At 42.1% G+C, this 18,541-nt stretch overlaps 1 protein-coding gene across 1 annotated transcript in view; it reads left to right on the plus strand.

Annotated features, from left to right (window-relative positions):
• UNC13A (unc-13 homolog A) overlaps window positions 1-18,541 on the plus strand; it is a 227,412-nt gene that overhangs the window by 27,036 nt on the left and 181,835 nt on the right. Inside the window, exon 2 of the mRNA XM_089687413.1 lies at window positions 2,897-2,926. Coding sequence (XP_089543539.1) covers window positions 2,897-2,926 — 30 coding nt within the window. The remainder of the gene's footprint in view (window positions 1-2,896; window positions 2,927-18,541) is intronic.

Here is an 18,541-nt window from a genome sequence, read left to right on the forward strand (position 1 = left end):
ATGAGACCAAGATAAATGTTTTTGGCACTGATGGCTTCAAAAACTGTATGGCGTCACAAAGGTGAGGAGTATAAAGAAAAATGCATGGTGCCTACAGTGAAACATGGTGGTGGCAGTGTCCTTCTGTGGGGCTGCATGACTGCTGCTGGTGTCGGGGAGCTGCAATCCATTGATGGTATCACAAATTCACAGATGTACTGCTCTATATATAGAAGATAAGGTGCTACTATCACTCTGTGCCCTTGGTCGTCGTGCACTTTTCCAACATGACAATGATCCAAAACACACATAATGTCACTGTTGCATTTCTGAAAAAGATCAGGGTGAAAGTGATTCAGTGGCCAAGTATGTCGCCTGATCTGAACCCAATCGAACACCTATGGGGAATTCTGAAGAGACAAGTTGAGCATGACTCTCCATTCAGCATCCAGGCTCTAAAAGAGGTAATTCTTAAAGAATGAAAAAAGTTAGATCTTGCAATATGTCGCCAACTTGTTCATTCCATGCCTAGAAGACTTGGTGCTGTCTTTAGAAATCATGGTGGTCATACAAAATATTATATGTAGTAGTTTTGTTGTGGGGTGTATTCATTTTTGCATCAACTAATTTGAGTAAAACTGAAGATTTTGTAATCTACATTATATTATTAACATTTACTCAGTAATGTATATCCCAGCTCCCCTGTACTCCATTATAGTGATATGACATGTATACAGTTTGTACATCCCAGCTCCCCTGTACTCCATTATAGTGATATGACATGTATACAGTTTGTACATCCCAGCTCCCCTGTACTCCATTATAGTGATATGACATGTATACAGTATGTATATCCCAGCTCCCCTGTACTCCATTATAGTGATATGACATGTATACAGTAATGTATATCCCAGCTCCCCTGTACTCCATTATAGTGATATAACATGTATACAGTAATGTATATCCCAGTTCCCCTGTACTCCATTATAGTGATATGACATAAATACAGTATGTATATCCCAGCTCCCCTGTACTCCATTATAGTGATATGACATGTATACAGTATGTATATCCCAGCTCCCCTGTACTCCATTATAGTGATATGACATGTATACAGTAATGTATATCCCAGCTCCCCTGTACTCCATTATAGTGATATAACATGTATACAGTAATGTATATCCCAGTTCCCCTGTACTCCATTATAGTGATATGACATAAATACAGTATGTATATCCCAGCTCCCCTGTACTCCATTATAGTGATATGACATGTATACAGTATGTATATCCCAGCTCCCCTGTACTCCATTATAGTGATATGACATGTATACAGTAATGTATATCCCAGCTCCCCTGTACTCCATTATAGTGATATAACATGTATACAGTAATGTATATCCCAGTTCCCCTGTACTCCATTATAGTGATATGACATAAATACAGTATGTATATCCCAGCTCCCCTGTACTCCATTATAGTGATATGACATGTATACAGTTTGTACATCCCAGCTCCCCTGTACTCCATTATAGTGATATGACATGTATACAGTATGTATATCCCAGCTCCCCTGTACTCCATTATAGTGATATGACATGTATACAGTAATGTATATCCCAGCTCCCCTGTACTCCATTATAGTGATATAACATGTATACAGTAATGTATATCCCAGTTCCCCTGTACTCCATTATAGTGATATGACATAAATACAGTATGTATATCCCAGCTCCCCTGTACTCCATTATAGTGATATGACATGTATACAGTAATGTATATCCCAGCTCCCCTGTACTCCATTATAGTGATATGACATGTATACAGTAATCATTACTGTATACATGTCATATCACTATAATGGAGTACAGGGGAGCTGGGATATACATTACTGAGTAATGTATATCCCAGCTCCCCTGTACTCCATTATAGTGATATGACATGTATACAGTACTTACTCCTTGAGTCCCCCACGGCGGTGGAAAGGGGGGTCTCCTCTCAGCGGAGGAGAGCGGGCCTCCCCTGCACCTGTCCCCTCAGCGGCGGTGCCAAAGAAGCCGAAAACCGGAACTCGGAAACCGCAACTCGGCTTCACAATGAGGCTTGGAGTACAGCCGCTCCATCATCTGTGCTCACCGCTAGAGAATTTCTCCTCGCATTGGGCGAGCGGCTTTTTCAAGCCCTGTTGTACATTATAGTTTTATAGCTACTACAAATATAACTAACTGAATTTTTTTTGGCAACATCGTTTAGAAAATCTGTTCCTCTCTTGTATTGCAGAGAAGTATAGATCTGTTGGTTAGAGTGCAATTATATCTGTTATCATAGGACAGGTTTTTCAAAGTACCTCTCTGTTTATGGCCTTGTTACTGAATACTTCTGGATTGTCAAAAACAAGGGGACATAATATTTAAACTCTGGGGAATCCAATTACATTCACCTTAAGGCAGTGACTGACAGTAATCTTACATTCAATTATGTTTTAACACTTCCGATTTAGCACAGATAAAAACCCACAAAGCTTCTCATTGAAAAACAGATGTTGGTGAATGTTGGTTATGGTTGCTTGATCCAGTGAACATGCAGGTAAATCCTCCTGTTAGATGTGTTCAATATATATGGCTTATGATTTACCAGTAAATAAGACATGAATGTTTGGTGCATGTTCATTGTATGTCAGAGTCACTGCTTTATAAATATGTCTCTAGTTCTCTTGCTTATCTTTTTTAATGATCATTAGATACCAGTAATCTTTGGAATTACAAAATGTAAGCACAAATCTTTAAATAAATATTAATTTAATATTATCTTGAGAAACACATAATAGCATCAATGTGTGTACCAAATATTCTGAAAATGCTGCAATTTGTGCTATTGTGCATTTAAACTAAGAGTCTTTTACTTCTTTTTTTTTACAGTGAAAAAGGCTAAGTTTGACGGCCCCCAAGGTAAGAAGTACATATCTTTTATATATATATATATAGCAAACATGTATTTTTTTGTTGAGAAGGCATGTGTAAAATTGAAAGTATACTGTACCATATTTTTACAAACTGAAGCATTGAGTGTGCCATATTTTATCAGTTGTAGCTAGCAAGGCAAATACTTAATGATGAAAGGTATAGAGTTTTCTGGCACCCTAGTCTAGCCAAGGTTGCAGCCATTGAGCAAAACCTATAGATCATGTACCAGCTTTCCTTTGAAATTTTTAAAAGTATAATAGAGATATCGCTGATTTTTAAAACATGTTTTTAATGAAAGTAGACATACAGATGTGTATGTAGCAAACGTCTACATAGTAATTTAAAATTTAAGGAAAAGGTTAAAACCCTTTTCAGGTTTTTTTGGGGGGTTTGTGTTCCACTGGGTAGATTTACCTTCACTTCATGTCCTGGATTCACAAAAAGAGAGGATATTTCACCGAAGTGAGGGAAATGCTCCTCTTAGTTGTCTGCAAAAGATATGATTGGATGGTTTCACCACAACTCTTGCTCTTGTTACATCTCCAAAATTATAGATTTACTCTCAATTTCTATTTTGGTGACAAAGCCTAGAGGGACACAGACTGCAAAAAGAAAACTTGACAGAATGTCTACCTTTTAGCCACTGTATGCAAAATGAAAAAAAAAGTTTTGTCTTTACATGCACTTCAACTTTACTTATCAACATGTTTGTTATCTTCAGTACTAGCCACTTAAAAAAAACAACAACATTGAGCAGGATAAAAAAAACAGGGAACCCATATTATGCATGAATGAATCTTAACCCATTCCCTCTTCAAATTACAGCAGCTCAGGATATCCACATTGTTGTTCTCCATTAAAGAGAAACCATAATGGTTTTGGTTCAGTTTTGTTTTGTAGGTTAATTTATGTACATTTATACAAATGATGTTTTTTTGTAACTATAAGTGTACAAATGTTGTTTTATGAATAAACATTTAATATTTGACAGAGGCTTTCCATAGCTCTTTAGGGTAGCTAACAAGAAAGTACAGCAGAATCAGACCAACTGAAAATTTGGCTTGTTTGAACTATATACACTTATGTAGACCACAGACTTTAAACCACATCAGGTGGTAGTTAGATTGAATTCGACTAGTTAACTCACGTTGGTTTTAAAGTGTTACTAAAGTAAAAAAAAAAATTAAAATAAACATTGCTGTGCAGTGGTATTGGACACAGCGGCCTGATCCCCTTCTGCTCTGGTCCATCGCTAGCAATCTTGGCTCCTCTTCTTCTTTATGTGCCCCCATAGCAAGCTATTCGTTATGGAGGCACACAATGTCTGTTCGCTCCCGAGCTGTTGTCTATGGAGCCACGTTCCATAGACTCACACAGAGGGACTTAGCCCCACCCCCACTTCCTCTTCACTGCATTTGATTGACAGCAGCGGAGCCAATGGATCCTGAGAAATAGAAAACTTTTTACTTTTTTTTGCAAGGAATGCATTAAGGTAAAAAATGTTTTTAGCTTTAGTATCACTGCCTTCCTGTCAGTCTCTCTGCTTTTCTATTAAAAACCAACTACACTAAGCAGAAGAACATAACATGGCCCGTTCTCTAGCTATGCTGGGAACTCAGCCTGCTTTCCTCCAATCAGACTTTTCCTGACACACCCCTCCTGCATAACCATTCATTGGGAAGATCAGTGTACTGCTGTTTCTCCTCCCCCTACTCTTATGCAGCTGAGAACAGAGGGAATGTGAACACTTATATAGAAGGGAAAAAAGGTACTTAGGATGTGTTTTTTAATATATATATACAAATATTTTGCCTATCATTTCAATTTTAATCTGAACGGGTTGTTGTACAAGGTGATTTTTTCCAATCACTTCACATGGAATTACACTGCATCTGAGCACCTCAAACCAAAAATGCTGTTTAATTAATTTTTAATATTCAAAGCAAACTCACCCATCCATCCATGTCTCCATGCTTTATTTTGCTGAGAAACCACTTTGAAATACAACCCCTAGCATTTCTAGCCATGGCCATCTTGATAAGGGCAGATGACTCATGTGGCATTTACTTCTTGCAATCCATCTGCCGTTAGCTCAGGCATGCAGGCAGGAGAGTGTGCTTAACTGAGAAAACCTCTAGGCCAGCATACTAGGAAGTCACTGAAGAAATGTAAAAAAAGTTTAAAAGTTTAAAACTATGTTTTCCTATCTATTTACTAATACTAGCAGCATAAGGATTAAAAATAGACAATGTTGGGAGGGTGCTGTCAAGCAGCCGCCACAGTTGGCCGCACATCGAAACGGCTCCTCACCGTCCGGGGCGCACCACACCAATTACCCTCTGATCCTGAGCCTGACATCCCACGCACCTCCCTCAGTCACCTGAGAGCCCCACAAACTGACCTGGAATACCCGGAAGCCGCAGATCACCAGGTTCCGAATCTCAGTTATTGGAGGCACCGCTCTGCACTTGGAAGAAGTGGTGGTGGCCTCCACCTCGAGTCATGCGTGAGTACCCACAGCCTGCCGTCACCCCACTGGCCCATATTCCCACCCCACAACCGAGCACCGGACAGCTCCTCCACGCAAGCGGCCGGCCTACCTGTGTGGTCCTAGCCTAAGCCTGCTCTACTTCTCCCCTGCGCTAGCCCCTGGCTCCTCGGACCTTCACAGGCTTACAGGCCTGTACACAGCTGGCAGGCGCACTGCTTTCTCATGGAGGGAACTGAAGACACCCCTGCTGGGACCTAGACACTGCAGCAGCCTACTGCCTCATTGACACAGGATCCTTGAAAAGGGAGGTAAGGACGAGTGTTCCCGTCTCCACCGAGGCACCCCTACACCACAGACCGGCAACGTTTCACTCACCTCTCCCATCTGGGGTCCCCTATTCTACCATCATAACCTGAGCTTACCTTGACCTACAACTGCAAGCTGGTTTCTGTCTGCTGCCTAAGAGCACAAATGGGCGAACCACCTTACGTGCTACAGAAAATTTCTTTCATCTGATCCACAGGGGTTTTGAGGAACCCATGAACCTTAATCCATTCAGCAAATCCAAAGCCCTGATTCCACCCTGCTGGACCCTAGCACTAACTATATATCCAATGTTTCTTCTAATATCATAGGATTTGCTGTCTCTTGTTCTGTTTTGCAAGTCTTGACACCCCTTAGAGTTGCTCCTCTTAAGGACCACAACTGCCCCTGAAAGGTCCCTTTACCGGGTGCCCCTGGTTCCTTCTGGGACCATGGGGAAAAATTCCGCTACTACCCCGGCCAAACCAACCGGCTCTTCTAAGACTTCAACTACCTCTGCTAAGAGGCCTCTCTCCAAAATGGCCTCCCCGCAGACCTCGCCTGAACATCCACTTTGTCCCAAGAGCTTGTATCCCAACTGGACGACTCTTCCAATGACAGTCTCACTGCCGCACAAACTGCAGATCCCACCGTGGTAACAGTTTGAGATTTAGCTCTCCTTAGAAAGTTTAAACTTCTCCTCCAAAAGAAACTAAATACTGTGACGGAACAACTCACTACTAAGATCACTCGTGAGATAAGGGACATCGGATCCCCTTGAAACTTGAAGACAAAATGGACAATGCAATCCTGGTGATCAACAACCACGAACAAGATATTGACACTATCAAACTGGACCTTGCTTCCGCCCTCCAGAACCTTGAGGACTATAGCGGGAGGGGCAACTGCATGATCAGAGGCCTACCTGAATCCATAGAAGACTTAAACTCCACAGTTACTGCTTTATTAATGAATCTTGATACTCATACGTTTCTTTTTCTCACTCCCCTCTCCCCTTTTTTTTTTTCTTCTCCCTCCCTCTCCTTCCCTATGGTCAAGCAATAGTATTGCTACTTTTATCTAATGTGTTTCAGATCATATACTACAAAGTATGCCCAGTCAGCCTCGACAACCCCCTTTTATGGCAGTGCATACGATCTTCGTCACTGATTGATTAGCCAATGTCTTCTTTGAAATCCTTGTGGTGGAGCCTTCTTCTCATTCTCTTACTACATCTCGTCTCTCATTCTCTTCTTTCTTCTTGACGTCAAACAGCCTGCATGTACAATATTTTAGGCCAAGTTGGACCTTTACTGCATCTTCACGCTACCTCACCTCCTTCTCACCATGATGGCTACCTCCAAGTTTATCGTGTTGTCCCATAATCTACAGGGTTTTAACTCCCCCCGGACTACTATGCCTAACTTCACGCCCATGTTATTGGATTGCAGGAAACCAGATTTTCCACCTCCTCCTCCCCCAGATATCTCCACAAAAACTACCCCCAGGTGTTCCAGGCGACCTTTGAGAGGAGTGCTATTGGCGTTTCATAAAGGTTCTCTTTTCATATGCTCTCTTGAAATTGCAGACAGTACAGGTCATTACTTAATATTACAGGGGACAATCCTAGATGTTGAAGTGAGTATAGTTAACTATTATGCTCCCATCGCTCATCAGTCTTGATTTTTCTCTCACTTATTAATCTCCTCGCATAGGAAGGGCATCTTGATCATGATGGGGGATAGTAACATGGTATTGAACAGACAGTTAGATCTATCCCCTTCGTCGGGCTCCTCCAGGGTCTCCACCAAAGCTGACTCACAAACAAAGCATTTCTCAGACCTTTTGTCTGATTATGCTTTGGTGGATGCCTGGAGGGAGTTTAACCCTAGAGGGTAGGATTACATTTGCTACTCAGCGCTCCATAATTGCCAAATACGAATAGACAATTTTTTCATTACTCAATCATTTATCCAAGATGTCCTTAATGTCAGAATCTTGTCTTCACCCTGTTCTGATCACTTGCCACTACTACTCACCTGTAAATTGCTGGCCTCTAACCCTCTACAATATTCCTGGAGTCTTAACGACTCATTGTTATAATTTAACAAGAAGGTTGGAGCCATTCAGGACTCCATCTTTAATTATTTTACTGACAATACTGTTTTGGCTTCCTCCTCCATAATTTTTGTGGGAAGCTCATAAAGTCACGCTTCCAGGGAAACTTGTACAACTAGCATCCTGCAAGAAGAAGGTGTGGGGGTCCCGGGTGGCAAAGTTATCCTCCTGTCTCGTGCAGTTGGAAACTCAATTTAAGGAGTCCCACTCTGTTTTCCTACACAAACAATTAGAAGTCACTAGGGTGGAACTTAATCTTCTCCTTGATGATAAAGCTGAAAAACAGCTCAGATAGTCCTGACATAAATATTATGCCTGTGCTAATAAGCCAGGTCCAATGTTGGCCAACCTTCTTAAGGCCCATACCCGAGATTCCAAACCAATCAGGCTACACTTTCCCAATAAAGTTACTAAGGATAACCCCTCCAAAATCATGGACACCTTCACTTCCGTCCTGTGCATGTTATATCAATCCCCACAGCCTTTCTGCAAAGACTTAGCAGATGATCTTTTCCGTGATATCCATCTCTCCGGACTGTCCCATCCCATGTCATACAAATGAAGGCTGATATCATCATCACAGAGGTCCATACAGCAATCAAAACACTTAAGACGCAAAAGACTCCTGGACCTGACGGCTTCTTTGCATTATATTACAAAAAAATTTCTGAAACCCTCGCTCCCCACTTAACTAACTTTTTCAGTCATTTACGCTCCCATTTGGACCTGCATCCATCCTCCACAGCTGTCCAAATAGTGATGCTTCCGAAAGATTTTCAAGATCCCCATAATTTTAAACCCATCTCCCTGTTGAATGTTGACATTAAAATCCTCGCCAAAATCCTTGCCACCAGAATTAACTCTTTCCTGCTTATTCATAAAGATCAAGGGGGCTTTGTTCCCTTTCAACAGGCCTCAGACAATACCCGCAAAGCCATTCATCTTATTCATTTGCTTCACCAAAATAAAACCCCTGGTATGCTTCTAGGCCTGGACATACATAAGGCATTTGACTCTCTCTCTTGGGAGTATATTCATTATGTTTTGAAAAAATGGGGATTTCCGATTGCTTTCATGTCCTGGCTGAGGGCTGTCTATCGAGGACCCTCTGCCATGGTTTGCTATCTTTCTCAACAACTCTCCCCTTTTCCAGTTCACAGGGGAACTTGTCAGGGATGTCCTCTTTCCCCAACACTCTTTATCTTGGCCTTGGAGCATCTACTACATCTCATCAGATCTAATCTGGTTATTAAAGGGGTTTCAGTCGCCCACCAGTCTTTCAAAGTTAGCGCATTCACAGATGACCTGCTCCTGATCTTGACTCAACCGCACACTACACTACCTACCCTTCTCTTCATCCCCAACCACTTTTCTAGCGTCTCTGGCTTAATAGTAAACGAGGATAAATCATCAGCTCTTAATATCTCTCTCCCTAAAGTGGAATTCGGTTCACTGAAACTAAACTAAAACTGCGCTTAGCCCCCTACCCATTTAGAATATCTAGGGATTAACCTTACTAGATCCTACCACACGCTCTACGAAGCCAACTATATCCCAATTATTTGTTCTCTTTAAACCTTACTCTCGTCCTGGTCTCACCAACCCCTTTCATGGATTGGTAGAGTCAACGCAGTGAAGATGACTATTCTTCCAAAGCTCTTATACCTATTTCACGCTCTCTCCATCCCAGTTTCCTCTTATGCCCTAAAGTCATTTAAAAATTACACTCTGTGTTTTATCTGGGCTCACAAGAGACCTCTCCAAACACACTATGCTCATAAACCAGAAACAAGGGGGTCTGGGAGTCCCTAACTTTTCCTAACTTTTCCAAATACTATGCAGCGGCTCAAATCACACCTCTGATCCCTTTATATGCAGCACAGCAGACCCCCCTATGGGGAAGCACTTTCTTGCTATCCAGTTTCTCCTAGATCACTTTTATGGCTCCCTCCAAAATCTAGGCCCACCACCATATGCATATGGCATTCCACTCAATACTCTCGCGGCCTAATTTCTCCTCACTTACCACTCCTCCCCCTCTTAGGCAACCTTCGGTTTCTTTCTAGCCTCAAGTCCCCCAGTGCCTTCCACTGGTGGGTTTCCCACAAACTTCAGTATGATCACTCGTTCCTCGCTGGTCGTTCTGTTTACACCTGGGCGGAAATAAGGGATAAATATTAAGCCCCTTCAACCAAAATCTTTAGATTTTTACAAATTAGATATTGGATGACCTCGACTCTCACTGACAAAGATCCAACGACTCAATTATCCCTAATTAAACACATATGCCACCGGACGCTCCTCTCTCCAAAACTTATTTCTATCCTTCACTCATAATTGACTAATCTTTGGCACCCAAGCAATCACACCTATGTTTCCAGGTGGGAAAAGGACCTCAAAAGCACCAAAGAGGGCTGTTGGTCACAGATATGGACAACCCTGCCTCCTGCTCTATCAATATCCTCACAATGGAATCAGCTTTTAAAACTGTTTCAAGATCGTACTTGGTCTTGGCCCATCTAGCGCATCTCCACTCTTCTACCCTAATATCTGCTTCCGAGGCTGTATTACCCTGGGAGACGTCCTACATACATTTTGGACATGCGCTATGCTCTCTCGGTTCTGGTCAAAGGTCCTTAAATTCTCACACTCCCTACTAACTTGTCCTTTTCCTAGAGATCCTAGGTACGTCCTTCTCCACCTGGAACCCCCAGGCCTTTCAAAACACCAATTCAACTTGGCCACGTACGTATTACTGGCAGCTAAACAAACTATAGCAAAGGCCTGGAAACAACAATTCATATCTTTTAAAGAAGTTCATCATTGCATAGACTTTTTCCTGCTAAATGAAAAACTCTCTAGCATCCTCTCTGATACCCAAGAGAAATTTATTAAAATATGGACTCCATGGATCCAATATGCCCATCCAGCCATATCAGTAGATAATTTCATTTTGCTATAATTCTGGTGGCCCCATAACCCAGACTCAGGCACTTTAGCATTCTCCTTTAGATCCTTTCTTGCCTCCTTCTCCTTCTCATCTTTTTCTTTTCTTTTTTTTTCTCATCATTTTACTGGCTCTTCTGCAGGGATGATTCATGATATGCTTCATATTTCTTGGTTCAATTACATACTTTGTGCATTTCAAATGTTGTTATCTCTTTTACTGTTCGACTATGGATGCATAGTTCGTCCTGCACACTTATGCTACAGTACCAACTTGATGTGTTTGCTGTTTCAGTTATATCTCCTTTGATATACAAATTACTTATACCCATGGATATATGTTCCAATGCACGACCGCAATTGACTGCTACTGTTTATCTTTACTTCACGGTTTATGTACTTGATAGCGGTTGCATTTGTACCATTTAAACTAAAAACGATTCAATAAAAATGTATTGAAACGAAAAATAGTCAATGTTGATTAAGAGAGTGAAGGTCTGCTTTTAGAAGAATGACACCCTCTGGACAAGAGTCCACTCTATAACATAGAAATTCACTGATTGCCCTGTCCCCTTCACCCTACACCCCTGGCTTATTTCTTCTCCATCTTTCTAATATCCCTCTGAAAGTGTACAAAAAGTCAGTTGTGCGCCACCTGGTCAATGCTGCATGCTCTTGTCTACCTGCCTTATGTAAAACCTCCACAGTGCCCTCCTTAACACTCTGGTTTCATGAGGTTGAAGATAAAAAGACAATGGAAAACTTGACCAGTGTTGTGCGAGGTACAAAGAAAAAATATGGTTTCACTGAACAGCGTACTCTTGCACCTTGGAGTTTAAACAAATTTATTCTGGTTGACTGCGTATTGGAGTCATGGCATTGGCACATCTGAGGCTTTGGATGGGATCAGGCTCTTGGCTGCCACAGAGTTAATGAGATCCTGCCTAGCTGGGTATCTATGCTGCATAAACACATGTGGATGAGGCCTCTCATGTGCTGGTCTAATGGGGGGGGGGGAGGTTGTCAATTGGCTCTCATCCTAATGAGGTCTCTGTTTGAAACAGTCTTATTCCATTGTATGCTTTCTGTCTCTCCATATAAGTCTTGATCATCAGGAGGATCAAGCCAATTCGTAACAGAGATTGGATCCTGATCAAGAAAAGTGAAGATGGGAGGGAGTTGTTCTGGAACAGAGAGGATGAATTTACGTCACTTTGACACTGAAAGGGTGGCCCCAGTTATAGGTAGCTTCCGCCTGACACAAAGCAAAGGGCGGACCACTCAGCTCATGTAATGAGTATTTTGGGAAAGGTCCAGGAACAGCTGTATGATGGAACCATCAGAACCACTGGACGCCAGGCCTTACGCATGATCTCCTCTTTCAGGATGTAATAGTGAACCTGACAGAGAACATCTCTAGGGTGGTTAGCGAGGTCGCCAACATCTCCCCCCACCTGTGTGTTCTGTCTGTTGGAGACAATGCCTCCCTTCCCAGGACCTGGTTTAGGATAGCGATAACTGTAGGTTTTAGTTACATACCTGATGTGGCTTCCAGAATGCCTTTCAGATTAATATTATTTCCGTGGCTCCTGTTCTCACTGTCCCCTATGCGAAGTTGATGTTGGAGAAGGCGAGAAAGGTGCAAAGCAGATACAGACTCCAGGGCCAAAAGACGGGCTGCATAGTCAGCCTGAATGAGAGCAACGGCTGCTACATTGGTTTCTTAAGCTGAGACTTGTTGCTGCAGGACATCTAATTCTGTGTGGAGAGAGGTTTCAATCTTGGTAGCCCAGGATTCAAAGTCAGCTCGAAAGGCATAGATGAGGGATGCAAGCTCAGAGCTGGAGGATCCCACTGTCCTGTCTTGCAGCACAGCAGCTGAGATGATCTGTCCCTACATAGGCAGTGGGGAGTGATCTGGGCTTGTTGGTGTGAGAGAAGGTGGCAGCCTGGGAGGAGGAGGTGAACAGCAATCTTGCAGAAGTCCCAGTGCCATCTTGTCTTTCTCAATGCAGGATTCCAGTGGGGCTGTACACCAGGAGGTATGCATGCCAGCTTTAACGCTAAAGCTTGTGTTACCACTTGTGTAGGCTTGCAGACAGTGGTTTCAGTTTAAGAATGCAAAGGTGCCTGGAGCTCCCAGTGCATGTGACCACAATGGACATGTAGTATTGTACACACAAAGTAGAATTGAGGGGACAAGAAGCTCTATCTGTGGCACATTTGGTAGTACTGTATTCTGGATTAGGAGGTCATTTAACAAGGAGCGTTTAGTGACATCTGTGATGTCATTGTGACCCCTTAGACCAGTGTACCAGGGAGAGGGCCAGGGAGGTGGGTCATATTCAAATCCCCCCCCCCCCCCCCACCATGCTACTAGCACCCTGTAATGGGAATTGGTGATACCAGCAATGGGGTAGGGTGCTTTAGGGGGAACCTCACTCAAAGCACTCCCCTAATGCTGATGGTCATGTGGACTGGTATCAAACATAGCAGGTGGGATTCAAGCTTACCATTCCTTTGCTTCTTTGGCCATACCAGCCTGAATTCCTGGCAAACCAGGCTGGTTTGTTTGGGGAACGTACTATTTTTTTTTTTAAATGTCATTTACCTCTCCAAGTGTCAAACATTGTTTTAGCACAATGGAGAGCATGTCTTTTATGAATGCTGTCTGTTGGTTATAGTACATAGTTAGTCTGGCTGAAAAAAAGACAAAAGTCCATCCAGTTCAACCATTAAAAGAAAAAAAAAAGTTATAATCCTATACCCACACAGATCCAGTATGTCAGCAAATAAACTAAAGGCTATTGCTGTTGCACAGCCCCACTGCATGGGAAAATAAAAGTTCTGCTTTAAAGTAATTGTAAAGGTTTTTTTTTTAAAATAACAAATATGTTATATTTACCTGCTCAGTGCAATGGTTTTACACAGAGCAGCTCTGATGCTTCTTTTCTGGGGTCCCCTGCCAGCACTCCTGGCTCCTGTTGCCTTCCGTGTGCTTTCATAGCAAGTTGCTTGCTATGGGGCACTTGGTCGGGTTTAATCCCGAGCCATACTGTGTTCGTCTATTGACATACAGTGCATCTTGGCCCCACTCCCTTGTCATTGGATTTGACTGACAGCAGCAGGAGCCAATGCTCTCACTGAGTCCAGTGAGGGAGGAGGGAGAGAGCAGCTTCGCTGCTCTTGGGCACAGCACTGCATCTAGATCGGGCTCAGGTAAATATTGGGGGGGGGGGCACGGAGCTGCACATAAAAGGTTTTCTTACCTTAATGCAGAGAATGCATTAAGGCAGTGGTCTCCAAAGTGTGGCCCAGGGGTCAGATGCAGCCCTTTGCATGCCTTTATCCAGCCCTTGCGGCACTATTCTGTCCACTGATACCAGCAATGGGGCACTATTCTTCCCACTGACACCAACGATGGGGCAGAATTAATTCCATTTACACCATTGATGGGGCACTATTCCTCCCACTGACACCAACAAAGGAGCACAATTCCTCCCACTGACACAAAGGAAAGAGCACTATTCCTTCCACTGACACCAACGTAGGGGTACTAATCCTCCCACTGAAATCAACAATGCGGCACAATTCCTCCCACTGACACCAAGAATGGGGCTCCCACTAAAACCAAAGCTAGGATATTGTTTAAATGATATCCAGTTGTTGCGCTATTGATAAAAAATATACTAATAGTGAGTCACTTATAGTCGAAATGTGCTCCTACCAATAATATTATTAAGTCAAAATGTATGAAACACCAAACAATGAAAGTCTTTTTATGACAAAATCCTGATTATGGTGAACAGGTGTGTCCACAATAATCCTCCACGTGCTTAGTGAAATAGAGACTCTAATGCCCACCACCACAAAAAACACACTGCTCCTTACCGAATTGTTAGACCCCAGATTATAGGTGGTCTAACAGAGCATGATGCTGAACATATCTTGCTTGTAACATCCTAGATGGAAAAGAGGTGTCACAGACTTCGGTATCTCTCCTGATCTCTTCCTCCCTTATTGTGTGATCCGCTGTGTACTTAGTCAAAATGGATAATGCTCCAGATAGTGTGATAATGTACAAATGATTTATTAAAATGGATAAAAAAAACACTTACAAATTTCAAAGACATTGAGCATGTAAGTCATAAATGCCGCTGATGTCTGCTCCAGACAGGCGTGGGTGACGTCAGAACAATCTCCATCCTGCCCCATTGTTTACTCCCCCCTAAAGTTTGAAGTGCAGAATGCTGGTCCTTTTTTTTAGAAAGTTTGAAGACCCCTGCATTAAGGTGAAAAAAAAAAACCTTCAGCCTTTACAACCACTTTAACTAGTTATGTCCAAAACATTTTCACAAACATTCATCCAAAGGTCAAAAGCTGATTCTGTACACTGAAAATTTAATCCTGGCAAGATTCAAATTAACAAAATCTACCCCATGAATGCTATATAATAAATAGGATGAATCTTGTTGGAAATTGCTGGGTGAATCTGGTTGAATCTTATTTGGACAAATTTACATATTTTTTCAAAGAGTGAACTTCTCAAGTGAATCAATGTAAATATACCCTGATAGCACAGAAATCAATAGTTAACGACATATATTTCTTCTGATGTTCAATACAACGTTTATTTTTCTAGTGCTACTTGTACATGTCTTTATTTTCCCTATAAACACTATTTTCAAGCAGGTTTGCATTATACTGTATGTTCGCCATGTAAATTATGAACCTTATTTTTTTTACAAACCTAATCTACCATTATATTACTTTCATGCTAGTTCAACTATAAAATAATGTAATCAACCTGTCTGATATGATATTGGTAGATACTGTAATTTGTTGCCTTACTGCTACATATTTATTAACAAACCTTAACCACTATATTTGAAGTGGGCTATACTTATTCTCTGCACAGAAGGACTTCTGCAGAGATCTATATTTCTCCATTGTCCATTGAGGGACACAGCTGGATAGTAAGAAACCTAGAATTATACCGGCGCCTACAGATGAAATGGGAACAAGGCAAAACCAGCCCTCTTGAAGCAGTAGTACTGCCCAACTCATACCTGCTAATTATGCTTAGTGTCCTAAGGAGAATGGATGTCATCTTCCATTCTACTTTGTTTATAGAAGATTTGAAAATCTTGGAGGTCTTTCCAGTTAGAGAGTGCAGTTTTTCCAAGTTCATATAGTATGCTGGTGATTTATCTGCGATGGTCCTACAGTTGGCAGTGAAAAACCAATTTGTCTTCCAGGAAGCACAGGATTCCTCAGGTTAGACCAGTATATTTGAGGATTACTTGCTGAGTTTTGGAACCAGAGCTGTTGCAGTTTTTACCTGTCCCTCTTTTATGAAGACCCACTTGTGATCAATTGGAGATCTTGCTGTATGGGGATTATTTTTTCCTTTTATGACCCTGTGTGTGGTATTACCACAGAAGCAGATGCAGCTGGTTGGGCTCTGTGTAAGAAGGATATTAAGTCCTTATGGGCTTGTCTTTTACTTACTATTGATTTTTAGCAAGCTGATTATTGTCTTTTTCTGTTGGGGGATTCCCTGCATTTTATTGACACTAGGGCTGTGTCTGCACCCTGTCTCAAACTCCATGCTAGAGTTGGGGCTGGGGGTCTCCTGGGAGAATGTGGACTGAGTAAAGTGAACTTGGTTAGTTGTTGATCTGAGGCCTGGAAACTAGCCGAGTTATGTCTTGGGTAACCTTTTCTTTTGTTCATATCCTCAGGACACTCTGGCTTAAGTGCTGGTCTGTGCGGCAACAGTGTAAGAAGAACTTGTTACACCTACCCATTGTGAGAGACCATGTTTTTGGCTCTTTATGTGATGAAATCATTAAAGTGGTGATGGTGGGGAAAGAGTTCTCATTTACCCCAGCTACTCAGCGCTAGGATCATCGATGCAGGTCGACACCTTCCTATCCTGCATGAAATTTTCCTTTTGTTCCTCCAGCTCAGGCTCCATGTCCCTGGTAATCCAAGGGATCTGAACCAGTGGATGAATGTGCCACAAAATGAAGAATTACCCCCACCAGTTTCATTGGAGGTGGGGGACGCCTGATGGCTTTTATGAAGATTTAGAAAGCTTGCATAGCTGACGCATAGGTGCAGAGGTAGTATCAAAGGTTACTAAATAGTATTTCATCTTCTTCCTCCAACTCATTTCTTCACTTAACATCTTACTGTATCAAAGCAATGTTAGTTGGACCTCCATTCAGGGATTATAGACCCGGGTGATTATCATTCTTTTGCCCCTAACAGTAAGGTTTTAAGGTTTTACACAAACCTTTTTAGAGTTCCCAAACTCAAGTAGTGGCAGTGTTCTTCCCATCTAGGATAAAGGCTCATAACATAACATCTTTGTTTAAAATGGAACCTATTTGGGCAGTTATTGCCTCCGATGATTGCAGAGACCTCTCAGCATCCATCAACATAACTAATGCGTATTTAACCATTCCTATCTTTCCAGGTTATTAACATTTGCTGTAAGTGACAACCACTATCATATTGTGGTCCTTACCTTTGGCCTTGCCTAAGCCTAAAGTGTGTTTTCAAAAGTCTTCACTTCAGTTCCAGGTCTTCTTCATCTCAGAGAGTTTGCAGTCTTTGGATACTTAAACAATCCGCAGATCTCCCTGACCTTGAATTCCAACATGTCAATCACATTGCAAACCTTGGAGGACTTTCAGCACTTGCACCTTCTTCTGGATACCTATCAGGTCAAGGTCTTCCTGTCCTGAGAGACATTGATAAAACTATGGAATCAGGTTCAGGAACTTAATCCTGATGTTGGACTTTCCTTTGAAGCTGCCTGTGAGTACTGGGATTGCTGGTATATACTTCTAAGTGGTCCCATTTGCTTAATTTCACTCCAGAACTTTGTAATGAAACATTCTTATGGAACAAATTTAGTCTTTCTCTGTACAAGATGATTATGTTACATTATCTAACAGAGATGTCTCTGTCATGGTAGCTTCTGTCTCTGATGTTTTCGGAGGGCAGGTTTTTTATTCCCCCACATTGGAAGATTGATATGACGAATGCCAGTGTTTTTGGCTGGGGTAAAATTCTGGTCTCTTTCTGTTCAGGAAGAATCTTAGATTCCAGTCAATATCCTGGAGTTATGAACAATTCACTTGTTACTTCAATGGCCTTCTTTCTGACTGGTCTTTAGGTCTGAGTTCCATCAGACAGTGCCACAACTATGTCTTACATTTATCATCAGGAGGGCACTAGGAGTTTTGTGGCGGTGACAGAGGTAGAATCTATCCTGTCCTCGGTGAGTTTCAAGTTAAAAGTTCTAAAGATCTCTGCGATGTGCATTATTGGGATGGGGAAATGGCAGGAAAAATTTTGTAAGCAGACAACATCTGGACCCAAAGGAATGGTATCTTCATCAGGACATCACTCAATATATTCCCATTGCACACATTTGTTGATAAAACCTGACGTAGAATGGTGCCGTAGCAGCTGCCATCAGGTTGGCTGATATCAGCAGATAGATAATAACATGTCTTCAGCACACTATGGATCTGTAATCCATAGTTCAAAGGTTTATTGAAGCGTTCACATCACAAACAGTGCACAACACCTTTAGAGATTTTCCCAGAATGCTGGGCCTGACAGTGGATGCAGCTGATGCATTGGCGGTGCTGTAGGCTCAGTATCCTAATCTATGTCTTTCCTCTGCTGGTGCTATAAGGGTTAAAATTATGGGCATTCCAGAA

Source organism: Staurois parvus, unplaced genomic scaffold, assembly GCF_062004578.1.
Source record: "Staurois parvus isolate SC_StPar_1 unplaced genomic scaffold, SC_StPar_1.0 ptg000425l, whole genome shotgun sequence".
Taxonomy (NCBI): domain Eukaryota; kingdom Metazoa; phylum Chordata; class Amphibia; order Anura; family Ranidae; genus Staurois; species Staurois parvus.